The 23,565-nt window shown below is 40.5% G+C and overlaps 1 protein-coding gene across 3 annotated transcripts in view; it reads left to right on the forward strand.

Moving 5' to 3' along the window:
• ercc8 (excision repair cross-complementation group 8) overlaps positions 1-23,565 on the forward strand; it is a 65,911-nt gene that overhangs the window by 41,006 nt on the left and 1,340 nt on the right. For 2 of the 3 annotated variants that reach the window (XM_041195844.1, XM_041195827.1), the window contains 5 exons: positions 885-988; positions 1,739-1,863; positions 5,059-5,256; positions 7,491-7,580; positions 9,147-9,279. In XM_041195844.1, the coding sequence (XP_041051778.1) occupies positions 885-988; positions 1,739-1,863; positions 5,059-5,256; positions 7,491-7,580; positions 9,147-9,266 (637 nt within the window). In that variant the 3' untranslated portion in view covers positions 9,267-9,279. The remainder of the gene's footprint in view (positions 1-884; positions 989-1,738; positions 1,864-5,058; positions 5,257-7,490; positions 7,581-9,146; positions 9,280-23,565) is intronic. The other variant, XM_041195834.1, reaches the window with a different exon arrangement.

A 23,565-nucleotide genomic window follows, 5' to 3' on the forward strand; every position in this document is an offset into this window, starting at 1 on the left:
TTCTCTGTAAACAAAAGGAATATATTTAAGCGTTGCACCTTCTTGAATTACTTGGGAGCTTGGAGAGCCAATTTCTTTCTCCCATTGCTTTCTCCATGGCAATGTCTCAGCCAATCAGAAGCTGCTTGCCAACCAATCAGCACCCTTTTCTCCTGTCGTATCAATTGTTGTGATTGTTTGAAATTTGGCATTCTTGTGTTTGACCTGATGAGTGCTTCAGCAACATGTCTCCTCTTTCGGCAGTATTCAAGTTCTGTACTATCAAGCAACTATTTTTCAAAGTATTCTCCCAATAATCTCAAAATAATTTTGAAGGTGTTTCCTACAGTAGATGCTAAACTTGGTGCTCTGTAGTTTTCAAGAATGTTTTCAATTTTTAAAAATAAATAAATGTGTTATTTTAATGCTTTCCAGAATCTCAGAAAATTAGTGAAAATGTGAGCTGATTTGGATCCCTGTCTTCTTTGAGACTCCAATAATGGCTTAGTTCATTTATTCAGTGAGACCTGAATTATCTAGGTCACTCGTAGAAGGTAACAGGAGAGAGCTCCCATGGTCGCTCAGCTGGTAAAGTTAGTGAGTAAATGAACATTAATGCCAGGATTCCTGATTTGTGACCAGTCAACTAATTTTGACTGATTATGCAGTGGAGTACTACAATTGCCCTTGGCACCCCTGAATTTGGAAAGGGTCATTTTGTGTCTTATTTTTGATAACCCGAAGGATTAATATTCAAGTTGTAGCAGCAAGAGCTCAGTAGAGCTGGATCCCACCATTTGTTAGTATTCACACATACCTTTCTACTTCGCTGGAAGTGATTCCAAGAACAGTAGGTTGCTGCTCCCTGTTTCTAAAATATATTTTTTATTCACTTTTCTTCTTAGTGCCGATAGCAAAGTTAGGATCTGGGATGTACGAAAAGCTTCTGGGAGTTTAATTTTGCTTGATCAGCACAATGGTGAGATTGCTAAATCTTCTTCAGAGGCAGGTAATAAGCTTGTAAAAATTTTTGCTTGTAAGACTTTATTCATTTTCCTGCAAGCCCTTTCTTGATGACCACCTCCCCATCTCCAATCCCATGTCTGGCCTAGACATGTGACTTTGTGTAATGTCTTAAAGGGCTGAATGGTCTACTACTGTTCATATGTTTGCTAATACTTTATAATTAGCTACTAATTACTGAAACCATTCTTTCCTGTTTTTATTTGACTCTTGCTGGGAAAAAGTAAACTTTGTTTATTTTTCAAGTTGCTTTACTTCGTATTTGAACTTAGCCTCGTTTATCTATTCTATCACATGAGGTATAATAGCAGAGTCCAGTCTTGTCCTGTCACATGTCCACACATGCACTCTTCAGCAGTAGTCTTTGGATAATTCTTGTGATATAACTATTCCTACATATTTTTAACCTCATAGAACAGAGAAGCTGAACCCAGTTGCAAAAATCTCACTACTACTCAAGTTGAGATCAGCAAATTAACTAGGGGAAATGCATGACCTCTTTAGACAAACAAGAAAGTTATTGCAAATGCTAGAAACCCAAAGTAAAAATGGAAAATTCTGGAAATATCATAAAACCATCAGCATCTGTGAAGAGGAAAGGCAGGTTAATGATTCAGGTGCTGACTGTCATTAAAGCTCACCCTTTGAATTAAAGAATACCATGATTTCTATTATCAGTCATTAGTGAAATATCAATAAGCATGAACTTTAACCCATTTTGTTTCTTCTTTGACAGCAAATACTGCTCATAATGGGCGTGTTAATGGTCTATGTTTTACAACTGATGGACTCCACTTTTTAACTATTGGCACAGACGATCGCATGAGACTCTGGAATAGTTCCACGGGACACAATACGCTGGTACTTAACTGCTTTCCACACATCATAAGCCGAAATGGAGCTAGACTATAATTGTAATTTAATTAAGTATTTTAGAGAAATGCTTTTGATTGCTTAGTAAAGAATATAATAACTGCTGCCTTATTTACTTAAGAATAAATGTTTGCAAGTTATCAATAAAATGGAAAACTACAAGTTATGGGTAACAGAAAATGCTAAAAATGCTCATCAAATCGGTCAGCATCTGTAAGAAAAAGACAGGTTGTGATGTTTCTGTGTGTACTCTTTATCAAAACTGACTGATGGATAAACGGGCATTTAAGTAAGATTGGATAAAATGGAGTGAAAAATGAGTAGGAAATCATAGAGAGAGAGTTAGTTAATGGAAGATGTTGGATGATATTTTGAGGCCAGAGACAGAGCAACAACAGATGTGCAAATATTTAAGAAAATGAAAAAAGCCACACAAGGTTTCCAGTTAAATAATTAGTAGGTCATTCCACTGAATGACTTCCTCTCTGTTGCATCTATGGAGTCCCTCTCCTTAGCCTTTCTCACTTGTGCAGTTGTATTTTTCTGAATCTTGCACAATTATTGGCAAAATTGCATTTGGGACTCGACTGATTTGTTTGAAACTTTCCTTAATATTGGAGCCTGATTCATAGGAATCAGCAACACAAAAGCTTATCGGATCATTGAGGAGGTCAGCAAGACTGCGGATCTGTGCAAAAAGATAGCTTCTCGCATTTGTCTCTACTACCTGGTAGTTGGAAGAATCCAGAAAATTCAATCACAAAAAGAATCTTGATGCCTCTGCTAGCACAGGTATTGCTGAAATTACTTTACAGGATTGATCTTGTCTTGCTGTGGAGATCTCTGTTCCAAGTAAAGAAGGCATGAGTGTTTTCCTTCTTCCAGCTTTTCCTTTCAGAGTTCTCTCCTAGATACAGAAATTCATTCTGGTGTCATAGTCCCACAGCAACATTGGCTGTCCTGTACATTGCTATTTATTGTGTGTTGTCGACTGGTCAACCACACAAGACAGTCAAGATCCACGCAAAAATAAACATTTCCAGCAAAGATTGCGTTTTAAAGAAATATTTTTTATTCAGCAGAACAAATTTACATTGGGTGAGAATGGGATTGAAATCAATGTAAAACTTTTAGGACAGGCAAGAAAGTGTGAAGGGTCACACTTGAAATTATATAACATAGCTTGTATTCTCAGAAACGGCATGTAGCTAATTTCATCAGTGATTAGCATTAAGTTGTATAGAACCTTGGTGAGGCCACAGCTGGAGTACTGTGTGCAGTTCTGGTTGCCACATTTTAGGAAGGATGTGATTGCACTGGAGAGGGTGCAGAGGAGATTCACCAGGATGCTGCCTAGGATGAAACATTTAAGTTATGAAAAGAGGTTGGATAGACGTGGGTTGTTTTTGTTGGAGCTGAGAAGACTAAGGGGTGACCTGATTGAGGTGTACAAGATTATGAGGGGCATAGACAGGGTGGATAGGGAGCAGCTGTTCCCCTTAGTTGAAGGGTCAGTCACAAGGGGACATAAGTTCAGGGTGAGGGGCAGGAGGTTCAGGGGGGATGTGAGGAAAAGCTTTTTTTACCCGGAGGGTGGTGACGGTCTGGAATGCGCTCACAAGAGTTAAAGACCACATTGGATCAAACAAAGAGGCTTATAATTTGCCAAAAGGAATAGTGAGCCTGAGGATTGGGAGAATTTCAGAACTCAGCAAAAAAGATCATGAAATTGATAAGGAAAGAGATTATAAGAGGAGACGAACAAGAGACATAAAAATAGGTGTATGTAAATCAGAAAAGATTGGTGAAGTTAAACCTCAGCCCATAAGAGGCACAGATAGGCGAAGTTATAATAAGGCAATAGCAGAGACATCAAACAAATGCTTTGTATCTGTCATCTTGGCGGACACAAAGCATTCTGTAAATAATGGGGAACAAAGGGTCCAGCAAGAAAAAGGACCATAAATCAGTATAAGTAAAGAAAAAGTACTGCACAAATTAATGAGCCTGAGTGGTGACAAATCCCCTGGATTTGATGAGCTACATCCTAGGGTTTTAGAAGAGAAAGCTGCAGAAATTGTGCATGGATTAGTTTTGATCTTCCAGAATTCCTTAGATTATAGAACAGTTCCCAAGAATTGGAATGTAGCAAACACTACTATTTAAGAAAGGGGAACTGTAATACTGGGCAAAATTCTAGAATCTATTAGGGATGTGGTAACAGTGCACTTGTTTAATCATGATTTTCTGAGTCGACATGGATTTATGAAAAGATTGATTTTGAGGTTTTTCCTAACACTTATTATCCATAAGGGGAATGAGTCAGCTGCATTCAAATGTTCTTTCCTCTCTGACAAGGGTCCTGAATGATCATGACTAGCACAGTAGTCATCAACATTTAAAACCAAGATCTTAACTACTAGTGCTGCAATAGTTCAATTGATTTAAAAATGTTGAAAACATTTCTGACTTCAAATTAATTCTTCTGGTGCAGCTGCCACTGTCCCATGTCAGAGGTACCTTTGATTGGGTGGCCCTGACTGAGACTTCCAATTCATGGCCTGCCCCCTGTTTCCCTGATTTTCCTACCTGATTGGGACAGCTGCCAACCATTCTCCTCAACAGTTGGCCGGTTGTCTGCTGGGTGGCCGTTAATGGGCCACAAGACACAATATCAGGTGTCTTTGAAAGGTGGGGGTGGAATTCGGCAATCCAGATCAGACACCCGCCCTGCAGAGCAGTGTAAAATTCAGCCAGTCTTGAAATTGCTCCTTTCTCCCAATTAAGGAAGCAGGTTGCTTCTGTTCAGTCCATCCGACTGAAATCAGAACATCACATCACCTTTTGGGGAATTTGGGATAATCCTCAATCAAGTTATATTAGTTTACCAACATTCTCTTGAACTATTCTGACAAAAAGCCATAGAACTGAAAGATTAATCTCCTGTATATCTCTCCACAGACACTGCTTGGCCAAGTGAGTGTTCCTAGTATATTCTATTTTCATGTCAGTTTTCTAGGGTCTGCAGTAATTTGCTTTTTGTTTATCTACTATTGTATTTGCCCGTAAATTCTGCAGTTTTAGCCTAATTCAGAATAATTCAGGATAATAAAATTAGAAAAGTTATTAAAAACTAAAAACGTATAAAACTAAGAAGTAATAACAATGATTTAACATTTACAGGTCAATTATGGAAGAGTGTGTAATGAAAGCCGAAAAGGTCTCAAGTTTACAGTGTCCAGTGGCTGCAGTCCAGATTTTGCCTTTGTTCCTGTTGATAGTTGTATTGCGGTGTATGACATCTTCTCTGGACAACTGTTAACTGAACTCAGGGGACATTATAATTATGTAAACTGCTGCACATTCCAGGCTTACTTCCAAGTAAGTAAACTATTTAGTCTATACTTTATTTGCAATAGGTTAAAGGTGTGCAGCTGACCGATGAACTGAAACCTCCAATCAGGCAGTGACTGAGATATTGCTGATATTTCTAGAAATGTCTAACTTAAGGACTTCACGTTTTTCCATTATGTGGATGTTTCATTTACAACCCATTAGAGATTATTGAGACCCACTTGCAGCTCCTTCAACCTATTCCCACTAAACCGCTGATCACCCAACTTCCCCTCCTGGTTTCTATGTTAGCCAAAAGTGTAAATGGTTCTCTCTGTTCAGGTGTTGTCCCTCTTTCCTCTAAATCTGCCATAATCACCCCTCTCTTCAACAAACCAACCCTTGATGTCACCATCCTTGCAAACTGCCATCCGATCTCTGACCACCCTTTCCTCTCCAGAGTCGGTGAACGCGTTCTCGGTTTTCAAAACCATTCCCATCTTTTGTGGAACTCCATGTTTGAATCCCTCCAATCAGGTTTCTGCCACTGCCACAATACTGAAATATCTCTTATTAGCATTTCAAGTGACGTCCTATGCGACTGTAACAAAGCTAAACTATCTCTCCTCATCCTTCTTGATCTGTCTGCAGCTGCTGACACTGTTGACCCACATCATCCTCCTTCAACACCTCTCCACAGTTATCTAGCTGGGTGGGGCTGCTGTCACCTTGTTCCATTCTTATCTATCTAATCATAGCCAGAGTATCACTGCAATAGATTTTCTTCCCTTCCTGCACCATTACCTCTGCAGTCCCCCAAGGATCAATCCTTGACCCCCTCTTAGCTACACTCTGCCCCTTGGTGACATCATCCAAAAGCACAGGGTTTTCATGTATGCTGGTGACACCCAGCTCTACTTCTCCATCACATCTCTCAACTCCACCACTGTTGCTAAATTATCAAATGGCTTATCTGACCATCCAGTAGTGGATGAGCAGACATTTTCTCCAAATAAGTATCGGGAAGACTGATGCCATTGTTTTTGGTCCCTGCTCCAAATTCTATTCCCTAGCTACCAACTCCATTCCTCTCACTGGCAACAATGTGAGACTAAACCAGTCTGTTCGCAATCCTAGTATCATATTTGACTCTGAGATTAGGTTCTGAATATCGCTGAGACCGCCTACTTCCAGCTTTATAACATTGCCCGACTTCACCCCTGTTTCAGCTCATCTGCTGCTGAAACCACCATTCATGCCTCAGTTACCTCTAGACTTGACTATCCCAACACATTCCTGGCTGGCTTCCCAAAGTCTATCACCTGTAAACTTGAGGGCTTCCAAAACTCTGCTGCCTGTATCTTAACTTGCACCAAGTCCAGTTCCCCATCACCCCTGTGCTCGCTGACTTACACTGGCAGGTGGAGAGACAATGTCTTGTTTTCAACATTCTTATCCTTGTTTTCAAATCCCTCTGTGGCCTCACCCCCTCCCTATCTCTAATCCCTTCGAACCTAACAACCCTCCTAGATATCTGCACTCATATAATTCTGGATTCTTGAGCATCCCTGATTTTAATCACCCCACCATTGGTAGCCATGCTTTTAGCTGCCATGGCCCTCAGCTAAGCAATTCCCTTCCTACAACTCTCCACCTCTGTACCTCACTTTCCTCCTTAAAGACACTCCTTAAAACTCACCTCTTTGACCAAGCATTTGACCTAATTTCTCCTTATATGGCTTGGTGTTATTTTGTTTATAATGCTCCTATAAAAAGTGCCATGGAGCATTTCATTATGTTGAAGGTACCATGCGAATATAAGCTGTTCTTGCAGTTGAAACTCTAGTTCTTTTGTGCATGGAGCAAAGATGGTGAAACAAGAATTTTGAACTTGAGTGGCTCCCCACAGTTAGTTTCTTTTTATAGAATAAAAACATCTTCTGTTAGGAGAAAATTGTGAATTTTATCACTCATTGAAAGTCTGCTGTATTGAGAACTGGTCTGCCAACATGTACAGAATTACCTGGAAAAACTCAGCAGGTCTGGCAGCATCGGCGGAGAAGCAAAGAGTTGACGTTTCGAGTCCTCATGACCCTTCGACAGAACTGTTCTGTCGAAGGGTCATGAGGACTCGAAACGTCAACTCTTTGCTTCTCCGCCAATGCTGCCAGACCTGCTGAGTTTTTCCAGGTAATTCTGTTTTTGTTTTGGATTTCCAGCATCCGCAGTTTTTTTGTTTTTATGTACAGAAATGTGTTTTAAATGTAAGTTTCTCTTTGCAGGAACTTTACAGCGGTGGCAGTGATGTTAACATTTTAGCATGGATTCCAGATCTTGGTCGAACTGGTTTGGAAAATGATGAACCTAAGGGGGTAAGAGAAAAAATTATGCAGCATAATTTATTTCTATAAAATGAAACTACCGCTCTTTATATGGCATTGTACTATCTCTACCATAGAATCACAGAAAGAAGCCTTTCGGCTGATCACATCTGTGTTCTCCCTATTCCAGACCAATTCAAAACAAATTGCATTACCACACCCTCTCCCATAGTATTTCCTGCTTCAAGTATTTACCGAATTTTCTCAAAATATACAATAGGCTCTGTATCAACTATTCCATGCTCCATGTAAAGAAATTTCTTTTAAAATCTCTTCAGGCTCCTCGTGGCAATTATGAATTGATGAATCCCCTCATCACAGACTCAAGTGAAGAAAATATCATAACGTTAAAAAATATTTATAGAATCTACTCAAGATTCCCAGTGGAAAAACTCCCACTATCTCACATTTCTCCTCGGGACTATTTTTTCCTATCCCTCTGTCACTCTGGTAACACCACTTTGTACATTCTGTTTGGCTTTAATGTCCTTTCTATAATAGAATACTTAAAGAGCATGCAGTACTAGAAACTAACCAATGTTTTGTATCACTGCTTTCCCCTTGTACTCTATGCCACAGTGTATAAAATACAACATGCCATTTTTTACAGGCAGGTAAAGCCATAAACTTTCAAGGAATAATGGAGGAGAAATTAGAGTAGCCATGAACAGACTTGCAGTCATTCCTGGGGAAGTGATGCTATGCAAACAAATTTTTCCCTCTCTGTATTTGAACTGCTCCTGCATGTTTTGATTCATCCATGTCCTTCAGTGTCTTTCCATTACGTGTATACTCCCATTCCTTGTTTTCCGAGTTAAAGTGTAATGCCTTGCACTTCTCCACGTTAAGTTTCATACCCTATCTCTGTCCTATCCACCAGCTTTCCTGAATTTTTTTCATTCTTGTTTACTATATGCTAAACTTCCTACTTTTATCTGCACATTGGAGATTGTCTTCCATATACCCAAGTCCAAATCACAGGTATATAGAGAACAAAAGAGGACTGTAAGGGCATGGGAATCCCTTGTGGAGTCTCACTTAGGTTTGGAGCTGTACGCTGGATGTAACAGGAATGAGTAACAATGCCAAGTAATGTGTTAAAATAACAATTTTATTGAATAATTAAATTAGAATAATAATGTAACAATTTTAATTGATAATATAAAAAGTAGAAATTGATAATATAGAAAAGTAAGAAGAAAGAAAGTTAACTTAATGAATGAAGAAAGCATCTTATATATATCAGAAGAGTAGAAGAAAGACGTTTTTAAAGCACAAATAAGAACCTCAAATTCATCTGTTCCACGACAGGACCATATATTGGTAAAATTCACCTTTGGTACATATATTAACAAGTTTCTGAAGAACCTTACATGGGAGTGGGCTCATCGGCCAGTCACTCCGATGTCCCTTCTTCCCTCGTCTTCAGTGGTTGACTAATCCACTCCAACTGCAGCCCCAAATCCCTTTAAGCTAAGTTTCTGGCTCCATTCTAGCCTTTCAAGGCCTTGTTCAGACATTCTCAAAACAAGTCTAGTAAACATAATTCCTTCTCAGTTCTCTTCACAGGCACAGCAAGGCTTCGTAGACTTTGCTATATTCAAGCAGCTTATGCATCTTTTGATGGTGTCGCCATCTGCTATCAATCAAACTTCATCTCCTGATTCTGAACTATAGTTGACCACCCCATGTAAGGCTATTCATTGTCCTGGCTTGTAGTTCAAGGGTCATTGAATGCAGTAAGAAAAGGGACTACTGATATAAAAAAAAACTTTGTTTTCCCTTTCTAAACCATAATACTAAAGTAAAAGATGTAGGCCAAATACCAGCTGTGAAAAACAAAGTCTTGGGAAAACATGTCACTATTGATTATTATTGATTAATTAATCAAAGCACAATCACATCTGGGAATAGATCAATGTCTACAAAGTAAGATTCATTACAGGTTCACTTAAAAATCAAAAGTGAAGCAAAAATAAAATCACAAAAATTAGTGATTGCCAGCTGTAGGCCGACAGCCTCCCCACACAAAAATACAAAATTTTATAATCCAAAATCACCATTTTTTTTCGTAATTTATCCAGTTAGAGTAATCCTTTTTTTATATCCCTTTGGAGTTTCATAGCTCGAGTTCCCTTACTCGTGAGCGCAGTCATTGACACACTTCATTCACACTTTGCTGTATAAAGCAGTTAATTAGCAGAAACAGAATTATCAGTAATTGAACAAAAACCAATACATGCGATATAATCCTAATCCATAGATAAATATTTACATTCGTGCCCTAATTCCATAAATCTTCCTACCATGTGATAATTTTGATATCACCAATATTTTTATTAATATACACATTGGGTCTTGAATTCCGGGTTTCCCGGCATTAGATTGTGAAGGGTACTGAAATGGGGAATCCTTCTCAGCACTTCACAAGTAAGGGTTTGCATGGCAATTGCCCAGAAGCACAAACTTCCTCAACTTACCCTGTGCTGGGAGCCATCCGAAAATGCGATTTTAAACTGCAAACTTCGGATGGTTCCAGCTGTATTGCACAAAAAGTTACCCAGAAAAAAGTTAGGAATTAAAGCCTCTTCTAGGTAACTATTATACAGACCCAGACCGACTGCCAGGGGACTGCCCCCACACCCCTGGTATTCCACATCCCGCCCCCAACTCTCACCAGCATGGGTAACACCCCCACCCAACCCAACTTGATCTGTCCGCCACCTCCACACACAGGTCCGACCTGACCAACAGCCCACCCCCGCCTTACGGCTTACAGCTAGTGCCGTCAAAAAAGGGAGCATGTTCTCCATCAATCCAACTCTGCTGGAGTGTGACACTGGGCCTCGAGGACAGCCGCGCTGCCTGGATCCCGCCCGGCCTGAGTTGGAAGGTTGGGCGAGACAGGTACGGAAGAAATTTAGTGTAAGTAATTGGATATGGCGTGGTAATCTGATGCTCATTGCCACTCCAAGGAAGTTAAGGCGCATTATGTTGCTGCAAGCAGAAATATGCTTTCTGGGATTTAGCAATTCTGTCTTTCAATTCTTTAAGTTCTAACAATCGTGGGACATTATAACCAAATCTTTCCACAAACTCCCATAGAGTTGTCCTTTCATCCTATCTTTTAAACTAATTTCTATGATATTGTGATTGTAAATATTCATCAATTCTTGATCACCAATTCTGGCAGTTGTTTTTGGGGTTAAACAAAAGGCTGTTTCGCAAACAGGTCATGGATTTTCGTTTCCAAAATGATGTTCTTTTTATATTGTTAGCCTCCCTTCTTCTACATATGCAGTTTGTGTCTGCTTCAGATCAGCTCTAACAGCTTCCATTGTACAATTTGCTTAGAACCATAGAAAAGTTACAGCACAGGAGGCCATTCGGCCCATCTTGTCCATGCCAGCCCGAGGACACCCAGGGGCCCTTTCTAATCCCACCTTCCTGCACCCGGCCAGTAGCCCTACAGCTTAAAGCACTTAAGGTGCAGATCCAGGCACTTTTTAAAAGAGTTTAGAGTTTCTGCCTCGACCACCAACTTGGGCAGCGAATTCCAGACACCGACTACCCTCTGCGTAAAAAAGTTCTTCTTCATATTTCCCCCTATACCTTCTGCCATTTATCTTGAATCTATGTCTCCTGGTTCTAGAATTTTCCACCAAGGGAAACAATTGTATCCTGTCCACTCTATCTATCTTGTGTCTGATTAAACCCACATGTTGCTTCAGGGTGGCCCCTTATCTCGTACAAGCACACAATCACTTCGCCCAACTTCTAGCCGAGTTCCTAATACATAATCTCCCAAATTTACTGCATATAGATAGGTATTGTGATATTGTATATGACTACTGTCCCAAATCAAAACCTATGTTTTCCACGCGATATATTGGCAATGGTCCAGTCTCACCCGTCACTACTGATAGACACGGAATTAAACTAATGATGGTCCAATTAGTAGCTTCATATTTGATCTGGACAGGGTAAAACTGAACCAATCCCCTGAGCTGGCAGGTTGCTATTTTTATACTTTGACAGGGAAGTTATACATTCATTAGTGATCCGTAAGGGAACTTCGCCCTTGTGTATCTGTCTAATATTCTCTTGGGCTTGTTCCGCCAGCCAGGACCCGTACGTAGCACACACATCATTTGAACTGCTTCTATCAAAACATTACAGCCTTCCCTGATTAATTAATTAATTGTTTTGCATGATTCTCTAATTTGCCCAAAATATCCTTCAGGTAATTTGTCATTACCTGATCTTCCCATAATTCAGTGTCCTGATTGGTGTTCCCCTCCCGGAGCATATTTTTCAGTTGTATTTTAAGATTTTTAATTGCACAATTTAATGTGGGCAGATCTATACTATTTACCACTGAAGCTCTGGTATTAAATCCTGTTGCTAAATCATTTATTTTACTTCTGGGTGAACTACTTCTGTTTGGAACATAAATTTGGTCCCAGTGATCAGTCATTCATCTAACCTTATGCCCAACTTGTTAACTTAGTGCAACAGACTTTTGTACAGGACCTATGTTTTTGCATTGCACCAACTTGATAATGTCATTCCTGTCAAATTTAGCATCACAGGTACTACCTCATGGTGGTACATATGATACAATCTTTCCCATTGGAATCAAGACCGAACCATTTTTTGGTCCCCCCACTGTATTTCGGACAACCCGATTCATTTGCCCTAAGGAGTGCTGAATGTGTTTAATAGTTCTTTAAACACACTGTGGAGCTGCTCACTGTAACAAAATCCGTGGGACCCCTTGTTTACAACTATGATCACAGTCAGGGCCACATGGGTTAAGTTTGGTGCGTAAGATGGGAGTCTCCTTCCCTTGGTTCATTCTCTGTCTTTGGATGATGGGGACTGACATACACTTTGCCTCAGGGAGCACCGTTTTTGCGTACACTGCTGGAACATCATCTCCCCTAAGAAATATATAGTTTCCTGAATGGAATTTACCTTGCCAATTGGACCAATATAACTGGAAATTATCAGGCGGGCCCATTATCATTATTCACGGATAAAAACAAAAAACTGCGGATGCTGGAAATCCAAAACAAAAACAGAATTACCTGGAAAAACTCAGCAGGTCTGGCAGCATCAGCGGAGAAGAAAAGAGTTGACGTTTCGAGTCCTCACGACCCTTCAACAGAACTGAGTTAATCTAAGGAGAGGGGTGAAATATAGTTCACCCCTCTCCTTAGATTCACTCAGTTCTGTTGAAGGGTTATGAGGACTCGAAACGTCAACTCTTTTCTTCTCCGCCGATGCTGCCAGACCTGCTGAGTTTTTCCAGGTAATTCTGTTATCATTATTCACGGGTTGTCTCCTGGGTTATAACCCCCCACCTTTTTCCATTCAACACTCTCCTCAACTTGACTCAAAGTGATAAACGTGGAATGTCTAAGGAGCAGAGTAGTTTCAGACTCTGACATAAGTATCTTCCATCTAAACTCACAGATGAACATACTCCCTTTCCTTCCATTATTTGCTATGCTCATCATCTTCCTTGAAGAGAGCAACTGACTAGACAGTTACCTTTAATCTCTCCATGATATTCCCAATTGTCTACTGTCCCCAGGAATGACTTGGGGTTTGGAAAAAGTGAAATTGTGATAACTAAGGCTGGACTGGTCAAAGGTATCTCCTTTCCAATCTAGATTACTAAAATGCACTTGTGTCAACTCTTCCAGAATATGGATAGCTATTAACATTAATGATTGGGCTCACATCTTCGACTAGTCATCAACCTGGATCTTTCTGAAAGATAAAACAAAATACATCAAGCTCTGAGGGTGAAACTTTTCTTTTGGACGCAGGCTAGTAGTTATGGGTTAACAACATTGCCTGTCTCTTCTGTGACCTCTATTAACCCTATCACTTCTGCGCAGGAGTGAATCATTTGAGCCCTAACACTGTCTTTGTAATGCATATCTCTGCTGGCGCTTTACCTTCCTGGACAGGGCTGGCTCTCAGCTTGAACTCCTCCTCAGGTGTCCCTTTGGGAAGTGGTTCTTCTGGATTCCATACTGTTGGGTCCGTGGGCCTGATGTTGGCTACTTTCCCTTTCAGTAAACATTGCCCTTTAAATAGTTTCATCTGATTAATACGAAACTACCTAAGCCATTTAGGAAGTTAGTCCATATCTACCATTGGGCTGGCTTTATTCAAAATGCTGTTTGGTCCTTTGTACAGGAATTCAAACAGACCCGCTCTCTCATAATGTCGCATCATAACGTGCTGACCTATATTCCACTCTTGTGGTTTGGCTGATTCTAGGAGCAATTTATTAGTATGATGCATCTTCCCTATCTTTCCTGCAGCCTCATAGTGGAGGCCTTGCAAGAGCTGTAGGAGGTTTGCCACAAACCGCGAGAGGGAGAGAGCATTGAGACCTCATAAAGAAGCACAAGAGGGGGAGAGAGCAGTGAGACTTAATACAGAGCGCAAGAGGGAGAGAGCCTTGAGACTTCATACAGAGTGTAAGAAGGAGAGAGCAGCAAACCTTCAAATAGAGCGCAAGAGGTGGAGAGCAGCAAGTCTTCATACAGAGCGCGAGAGGGAGAGCGCAACTAGACTTCATACAGAGGGAGAGAGCAGTGACATTTCATAAAGAGTGCAAGAGGGAGAGAGCAACAGGACTTCATAATGAGTGCAAGAAGAAGAGAGCAGCAAGACTTCATAACGAGTGCAAGAGGGAGAGGGCATTGAGACGTCATAAAGAGAAAGAGCAGCGAGACTTAAAACAGAGGGAGAGAGCAACGATAGAATTTCATCCCATTTCCCACCCCCGCTGGGCCATTAACCCTTTCCTCAGTACAGTTTTAATCGTGCGATTCCTGGATGATTGTGGATTGTAAAGCACATGCTACCTCACTCAATTCGTAGCAGCTGTAGAACGTGTTGCATTACATGACCGGTGAACTGACTTTTTTGATCGGATTCCACTATTTGAGGTAAACCCCACCTTTTAAATATTTCTCATACCTGTGTCTTAGCTGTCCGCAGCGCAGTTGCAGATTTGCAGAGGAATGCCCCTACCCATTTGGTGAAGTTATCTGCCAGTACCCGACAATACTTGTTCCCTCTCTTTGTTTGAGGTAAAGGTCCTATAAAATTAATTTGGATCCCTTGCCATGGACCCTCACCTCTTAGTGTATCCCTCTTTTGTGGATCAGAATTATTGGCAGCACAGATCAAACATCGCTGACATATATGCCCCACATTCTTTCTCATCTCAGGCCATGATCCAACATGCCGTAACCTTTCCCCAAGTGTTTTCCGGGCCCAGGTGATCCACTCCCGGACCTCCATGGACAAATTCCATCATTTCCTGGTGACATGTCTCTGGTACTATCCATCTATCAGCTTTAAATAACATCCCCTGTTTTATATTTATTTTGGGATTTCTCCCATCAGCCCTCTTATGGGCTTACCTTTATTCATAGCCTCAATGGCTGCCATCAGTGCTGGATCTTGACTTTGGGCTTTGGTTAGATTACAGGGCAATTGTATTCCCTCAGTCCCACATTTAGTAATGCCTTGTGCCTTTCCCCCTTAAAAGGGATCTCATGTTATCCCCATTTTGGTCTCTATCTTGGCCATTTGTTGGCCTCACAATTCCCCCCCCCCCCAAAAAAAAAAATATCTGGGTTTTGATTTAGAATGGGCTTTCACTTTATGGATGTAGTACTACTACTCTGGGCTTTGTCAGATTGCCTGCAAAATTATCTGTAAAGGGGGTTTAAAGGTCAGTGGTTTCCCATCTGCTGAGGTATATCCCCATCTTTCCCATATTGCCAGAAACTCAGTCAGTGCATTGCATGTGAACGTTGAATCTGAGCAAATGATATTAGATGGTGGTGGTGGAAACTTTCCTGGATTCATAATCACATATGCTCCAGCTGCTAACTCTGCCTGCTGAGCACTCAAGTGGCTAGGAAGTTTTAGACCTAACTACATCTGATTGTCAGGATCATAAATCCCACAATCTGTTCAAGGGTCATGAGGACTCGAAATGTCAACTCTTTTCTTTGCCGCCGATGCTGCCAGACCTGCTGAGTTTTTCCAGGTAATTCTGTTTTTGTTTTTGACATAGATGTCTCGCCCATTTGGGCCTATTCCTGCTTTAAATCTTTCCCCTGTTACCCAGATACCTTCAACCGAACATTCGTGGTTCTCCTTTGTGTAACAGATTTGCTGCGAATTTAAGATCTTGCAATGATTGTACTTTCAGAATTGTGTCCTGTAAAAGCAAGTCCACTGAGCAATCCTGGCACTGGATACTGTTCCATCTTTAATCTTTCCCTCCAGTTGTCGGTGCATGATGGGTTAATAAGATAATAGTCTTGAGTCCCAGTGTAAACTGCAAAATGCTTTGTGGCCCAGAAGGTGGCCAGTAGGTGGCGCTCACATGTTGAGTACTCCTTCTCTACTTTGGTTAAGAGACGTATGCCACTGGTCTACATTTCCCGTGAATCTCCTGCATTAATACTGCACTAAGGCTGCTGTTACTAGTGCTACTTCCAAAACAAATCTCTTTTTCTGACTCATCATTCCTAGAGCTGGCATAACCTGAAGACCCCTTTTCAGTTCCTCAAAGGCCTCTTCACAATTGGATGTCCAGTTCCACGGTTCTCCCTTTTTCAACAGGGTTAGCAGTGGTACTGACTTGCCCCCATTATCTACAATAACCCATCAGTCCAAGGAAAGATCGTAGGGTAGTCACTGAGGTGGGGTGCACTAACTTGGCTACTGTCTTCCTCTTTGATTGCTCAATACTCCTTTCTCCTGATTTAAGACCTAATCCCAGAAACTGGACTTCTCTTGCTCCTATCTGCACTTTCTAAGGGTTCACCTTCAGTCCTGCTCTCTTTTACAAATGCTAAAGCTCTCAAAAGAAGGCAGCATGTTCCTGCTCACTCTTCATGATCAGGAATAGGTCATCAACATATTGAATCAAGCACTCAGGTCAGCTGAAAACCCTCATTTCATTTGCCACATGTTGATGAAATATGGAGGGACTATTGCGAAAACCCTATGGAAGGGATGTCCATATATATTGTTGACCATTCAAGCTAAAGTCAAATTTGTAATCTTCCTGACACATAGGAATTGACCAAATTTTTTTTTTTAAAGTCTAGCACAGAAAACACTTGTTGAAAGTATAACTGCTATCCAGTCTGCCACTGCGGCTATCGCAGGTGTGCAGGCAGGAACATTCTTATTTAAGACCTGATAATCCACCATCAGCCTCCATAAACCCATCTGATTTACGAACTGGCCAAATAGAAGAACTAGCATGCGTGACAATTGGTCTTAAAAAGGGGAAAAAAAGATTTTAAAAAAGAATGAGCCTCTGTTAGTGGTCAAGTGGTGTAGGTGCAAATTGCAAATGCATGGGGGTCTCCGCATGTAGCTTTGATTCCTACTGGCTGCACTTCCCATCATTTCTAGTTTCAATCATGTGTCTACATAACTAATTATCAAATGAATGGAGTTTTTAAAAAAAATACCCCTTTCTCTACTAAGGAATCAACTATAGTAGTCAGATCTGCCTCTGCTTCCTGTGGAAAATTACACGATCTTTGAGATTGTGATATGGGGTCTCCATCAATTCTAATCTCTACCCTTTAACTCGCCCACAATCATTTTTGTGCTGGGCAAAAACTTCTCCATTCTGTGGTGTTAACTCCTGAAACCCAGGAGAGACTGACTGCACTAGGTCGGTTAAATTGTCCGACCATAAACTTGTTTTCTGTCCCTTCTGCTTATGTTTACTGGGGGAATAACAAATTTCTTTCCCCTCTTCTATTCCCCTTCACAAGCAGTGATTGCAACGATCTTCTACAACATCATGGGCCTTCATCCAATCTGATTCCAATATTCCAACCCCTGTGTCTGGGGTTGATTAATATGTATGGCCACTGAGTTTGTATGGTCCCACCTCAATCTCCAGAGGAATTGACACTTCCCATTGAACCATCTCCAGCAAAACATTCTAGTGAGTAAGTTGCCCCACTTGACCAAGGAATGTTAAATGGAACCTCACAATAAATAACTGTGTGAGATGCTCCTGTATCCACTAAATAATTTCCGCCCCATCCCTCTAGCTTCCGACACACACGTAAAGGCACCTGTAAGAATCATACTTGAATGGACACAAGTACTCGGGCCAGGAGTGGTCCTGTCATTGGTGAACTGGAGGCAATGGCGATGGGAAAGCCTCTCCACTCACAGTTGCAATCAGTCCCTTCCTTTTCTCTAATACAGCATCAATTGCTGCTGCTATCCATTTTTCCAGATCCTGATTCTGACCCTCCGTCCCTGATTTTCCCTTTTCCTGAGGGAACTTTGCGTTTCCCTTTCTAAGTGGTTTTTTACAATTAAAACACTCCAAGCCATCATTTCCTTGTGGGATCCTTCCTGCTTCGACTGTTTCCCCACTTTTATTTCCTCCACCTTTCCCTTTTCCCTGTAACCTCTTGCCATTTTCTCCCTCAGTCATTTCTCAAAATGAAGGGTTATTTTTCATACCACCGTCTCCTCGGTTGTTGGCTGGCTTTTTGGGTCAAAATCTTCAAATCCCTCCCTTATGTTTGGTAGAGCAAGGCTAACTAAGATCCAGAGCCAGTGATTAGGGGCCTGTCCAAACTAAGTTGTCTCAATCTGCACCAACTGCTGTATTTGTTCTGGCATAAACAGCTCTCAGCCTATCTGCGAATGCAATTGGACTCTCATCCAGTCACTGCTGAGTTTGCTCCAGCATCTTGAAGGGGATTCCTCTTGTCAGACCCATAGCCTCCACTACCTGATTTTTCATCCCTTCCCATGTACCCCGTCACATTTTCATTTCTCTAGGCAGGGCCGGGTAAACATCTGGAGCTAAAAGTAAATAAGAACAATTTGATTTTTTCATTTCCACCTAACCCATGTAATCCTGTAAACTGATCAGTTTCCAGGAAGTGTCCGTAAGGCGCTTCCCCTCTTCTCAATATCTTATTTTTACTAGCCATCCTCTGTAATTCCTCTGAAGTATATGGGACAATAAGCTGCCTGTCCAAGGTCCTAAAGCCCCTTCCAGTGCACTTGTGATGGGCTGTTGATATATAGACTGCTGCACAAATGCCGTTCTTCCTGGTTTTCCTGTAGGGCGGTCAGTCATTTGTCCATCACTATCCTCTCCTTCCTCATCAGGAGTTCCACAGTTATCTAACTCATGGGGGTCTGATGTCTTTAATGCACAGACCATCCCATGCTGCCATTGCAGTTTACTTTGTATTGCAGCCAACTCCTTGTTCCTCTCTGTCTCTCTGCAGCATTCTAAATGCCGCCTTCACATCCTCCTTTTCCCTATCTAATCTTTGACATTCCCAACCAAAGTCCTCATTTGACTTTTCCAAAGCTCCCTGCCTTTCACATGCCTCCACATACTGGTTTTGAATATATTCCACCTCTCCTGCCCAACAGTCAATTCTTGTGGCATATTTTTCCCAGTCCTCCTTTCTCCCTTCCCTTTCTTCTTGGAGCTGACCCAGAGTATGTTCTGTAACTGCTTGCTGCCTTTCCTTGTCTCTGAAAAGATGTGCCAATTCTTCTTTCTATATCAATTTAGCCTCTTTGTCAGCTAGTTTAATTTTATACTCTTCCAACTCTAGCTCCTGATCATTACACCACACTCTTATTTGCATCATCTGCTCTCTAATCTCATGCATTTCTCCCTTAGTACCAAAAACCACACTGCTTTTAATAGTCCTGGATGGATGGATTCCCCTCCCTGCCCTGTCCAGAGTTCAGCCCCAAAGACTGGATCATGAGTTGAATCCATCCCTCTATCAGGGTTAACTTAGCTCTCTAAGAAACTTCTCTATAGCCTCATCCAAGTTCGTCTTCAGGCCCTGGCAGCTCGCCAAAAATTCACTTAGTTTCACAGCTGTACTCTGGACATAACAGGAATAAGTGACAATGCTAACTAAAGTGTTAAAACAACAACTTTATTGAATGTTGAATAATGATAATTATGATTAGAATAAAAATAATATAACAATTATAGTTGACAATATAAAAAATATAAATTGATAATATAGAGAAGTAAAAAGAAGGAAAGAACCTATAAAAAAAAATGTGTGTATTTATATATATATATATATATATATAGGTTGGTTCCACGAAAGCTCTCCAAAATGGATAACCCCAACTTACTGACAGGACCCTAAATTGGTAAAACTGCCCCTTAGTACATACATTACCAATTTTCTGAAGAGTCTTACATGGGGGTGGACTCTTCGGCCAGTCACTTTCAGCCATAGTCTTTAAGCTGCAATCCCGAACCCTCAAAGCAGTGTCGCTTTAAGCCAAGCTTCAGGCTCCATGCTAGCCTTTCGAGGCCTTGTTCAGACATTCGCAAAACAAGTCCAGTAAACATAAGTCCTTATCAATTCTCCTCACAGCCACAGCAAGGCTTCGTGGACTTTGCTATATTCAAGTTGTTTACGCATCTTTTGATGGTGTCTCCCATCTTTCATCAATCAGGTTGAATGTCATTCAATGAAACTCCATCTCCTGATTCCGAACTACAGTTGACCACACATGTAAGGCAAGTCATTGTCCTGGCTTGTAGTTCAAGGGTCATTGATTGCAGTAAGAAGAAAAAGGGCTTATGATAAATAAAAAGACAACTTTTATTTTAGTATTCAATCATAGAAAGGGAAAACAAAGGTGTAGACCAAATGCCAGCTGTGAAAAACAAAGTCTTGGGAAAACACGTCACTCCTGTTTATTATTGATTAATCAGTCAAAGTACAGTCACATCTGGGAATAGATCAATGTCTACAAAGTAAGATTCATTACAGGTACATTTAAAAATCAAAAGTGAAGCAAATATAAAATTACCAAAATTAATGATTGCCGCTTTAGGCCCACGGGACCTAGCATTGGCATCTGGGGTCCGTGCCTTCCAGTATGGGGAACACCATTCATCTTAACTTTTTGCTTCTATCATTTCTGCTCTATTTCCTCTCAGCAAACGCTTTAATTAGAATAGGTGTCTGTATCAGTCAGGGAATTATGTTTGGAGGGCTGCCAACTGAAACTATAACACTTTTTAATGAAGGAACATAGAAATATGACTTTCATTCAAAAAAAGTTTAATTAACATTTTTAGAAAATGAGTTATTTCTTTTGGTGACCTACATGGTGAAAAGATTGCTCAATTATTCTCTCAGCTAAATGGTAGGGTCAATGTTTGATTCTAGAAAAGCAATTGCAGTGTTACAATTAGATTTGGTGCACCTGGATTCGTAAAAGGAAAAGTCAGTCAGCTAAAGATCGTTCTCATGACTAATCCAATGATACTGCTGGCAAGTACCTGTGTGAATATCAGTGGAGAACAGGATCAGGCACAACTGTGATGCATGGTTAAATAGTCTGCTAATATTCATCGTCTAATTTCCAGTTGGAAATTTTGGAGCATGAGATGGCCATTGTTTCTAGCCACTTCAAGTTCCCAAATACATCTATCTAATCCTATTTCTTCGCACTTAACTGACTGGTTACACTTACCTTTCGCGTACCACACAGAACTCTCTTTTCTAACATAAGTTTTCAAACTAAGAGAATTCCCAACTATTTCTTGCTCTTTTTCTCTGACCTGGACCTGAAGAGATTCTTGAGTTAAAAGGAGAAGTGAAGCAAATATATCAATTTTGTTATTTTTTCAGTCAAAGCAACCTTAATCTTCACTAGTTCAATATGGTATCCAAAAATCTGACTTGGATCACCCTGGCTTGGAAATGTATCGCTGCTCCTTCACTGTTGTTGGGTCAAAATCCTGGAACTCCCTTCTTGACAACACTGTGGGTGTACCTATACCACATGGACTGCAGCAGTTCAAGAAGGCAGCTCATCACCACCACCTCAAGGGCAATTAGAGATGGGCAATAGATACTGGCTTAGCCAGTGACATCCACATCCCATGAAAGAAAAAATAATTTCCTTGGATCTTATGATAATCAGTTCTCCATTTGCCTTTTACCAAAATTTTTCCATGTAGTTGCAGCCTTGGCTCAGTGATGGCCTCTAAAACACAATGTCACAGGTTCAAGCCATGTTCCAGAAAATCAAGCTTATAATCTAGTACTTTCGTGCCATTTAGAGGGAGATCCATTTTCGGATGAGATATTAAATCTGTCTGCCCCTTCATGTGACATAAATGCCCCCAGGGTACATTTGAAGAAATCCATAGAGTTTTCCAGGCCAACATTTATTTCTCAACCAAAACAATGCTACATCTGGGACCTTGTCATACATGGATTGGCTGCTGATTTTACCTAAATTGCTTAAAACATGACTACATTTCAACATACTTCATTGGCTTTGAAGTGCTTTGAGATACCCTGAGGATATGAAAGGCAATACATAATTGCATGTTTGTTCTTTTAATTTAAGCAGTAGTTAATTTAATAGTTAAATTACACTTAAAATCTAAGTACTGACCAACTCCAGTTCCATTTTTGTTAGTCATTAATGGAATATCAATGTCACTAGCAAGGTCAGCATTTAATGCTTGTCTCCAGTTGTCCTGAGATTGTTGTTGTGTTGTGTTGTGGCTATGGAATGGCTTATTAAATAAGGGAAGAAAATAACAAAAATATATCAAAAAGGTCTATGTAAAATACTATTTATATTATGAGACTTCCAGAGCTTGACATTGGCATTGACAAGATTTTCATGTTATCTTTCATGCATTCTTAGTTGAGATACTCACTACACTAATGTAACATGAAAAAATGTTTTGTTTATGGGGTAGCATTCCAGTCAGGGTGGAGCATATTTCCCCTTGAGCCATGACAATTCTTTGTCAAACGTGTTATATGTACTTATATTGTGACTTCACAGCAATATGTATTTGCAATTGATGTAATGCACACATTGTAAAACAAAGCTTAATTCATTTTGCACTCATTTGAAAATGTACATATTTTCTCTGCTCTCAATCTCAAACAAATCCTGCAGATATTTAAAAGAAAATTCAAATGTCTTTTGTGTGTTGAATTTACAGTGCAGGGGTCACATCCAGTGCTTCCTTTTTACCAACCAGTTGGATAATTAAATATTTGATTTTGTCACCTCAATGTATGATGTTGCTTTTGTTGCTAATGCTAACTGTCAGTAGCTTGACACCCCCCCCCCCCCAAAAAAAAGCTAATTAGTATGGCAGTTTTTATGGTATTTACACAGGTAAACATCTTTTATATATTTTATTTTTATCCCTGCCCTAAGCCCCTTTTCTTCCAGTTGTGATGCACCCTTCAATGCATAAGACTTCTGCTATTGCTTCTCTTGAGCCAGTTGTCAGATTCATCCTTCAATTTTGCTTCCACATGATGTAGGTGTGCTGCATTATTGAAGGTGTGCTGCAGTACTGACAGTGTGCTGCACTAATGGAGGTGCTGTCTTTCAGATAATGTGTTATGTTGAGGATCTGTCTTCCCTCTCGGCTGGAAGTAAAATATCCCATGGCATAACGTGAAGGATAACAGAGGGGTTCTTCCCACTGTACTGGTCAAAATTAGAAAAAAAAACAATTGGGCCAGATAGAGCTGCTGACTGTTAGTTGGAAAGAGTGCACTGGCCCCAATCTAGTTCCTTCATAATTGCATGCATCTATTGCAACCTTAGAAGGATGTTGGTTTTGAAATGCAGTCCCTCCTTAGATTCATTGTGCCTCAACTGGTATTTATGCTTGGAGTTTCTCTAAGGTCAAGTAATTTCGTAATTTTGAAGGTCATGAAAGAATACCTAGATATGAAGGAATTACTTCCCCCATCTTTCCCCTTCTGGTAATTTTATGAAGAGATGACATTAATGGCCCGGTACAAATGTCTTTTGAGTTTAGCTGCATCATCTGAGAAAGATGGCACACTTTTGTATAGGAGAAGGAGGGCAAAAATAGTTTTGT

The sequence above is a fragment of the Carcharodon carcharias genome, chromosome 1 (genome assembly GCF_017639515.1).
Source record: "Carcharodon carcharias isolate sCarCar2 chromosome 1, sCarCar2.pri, whole genome shotgun sequence".
NCBI lineage: Eukaryota > Metazoa > Chordata > Chondrichthyes > Lamniformes > Lamnidae > Carcharodon > Carcharodon carcharias.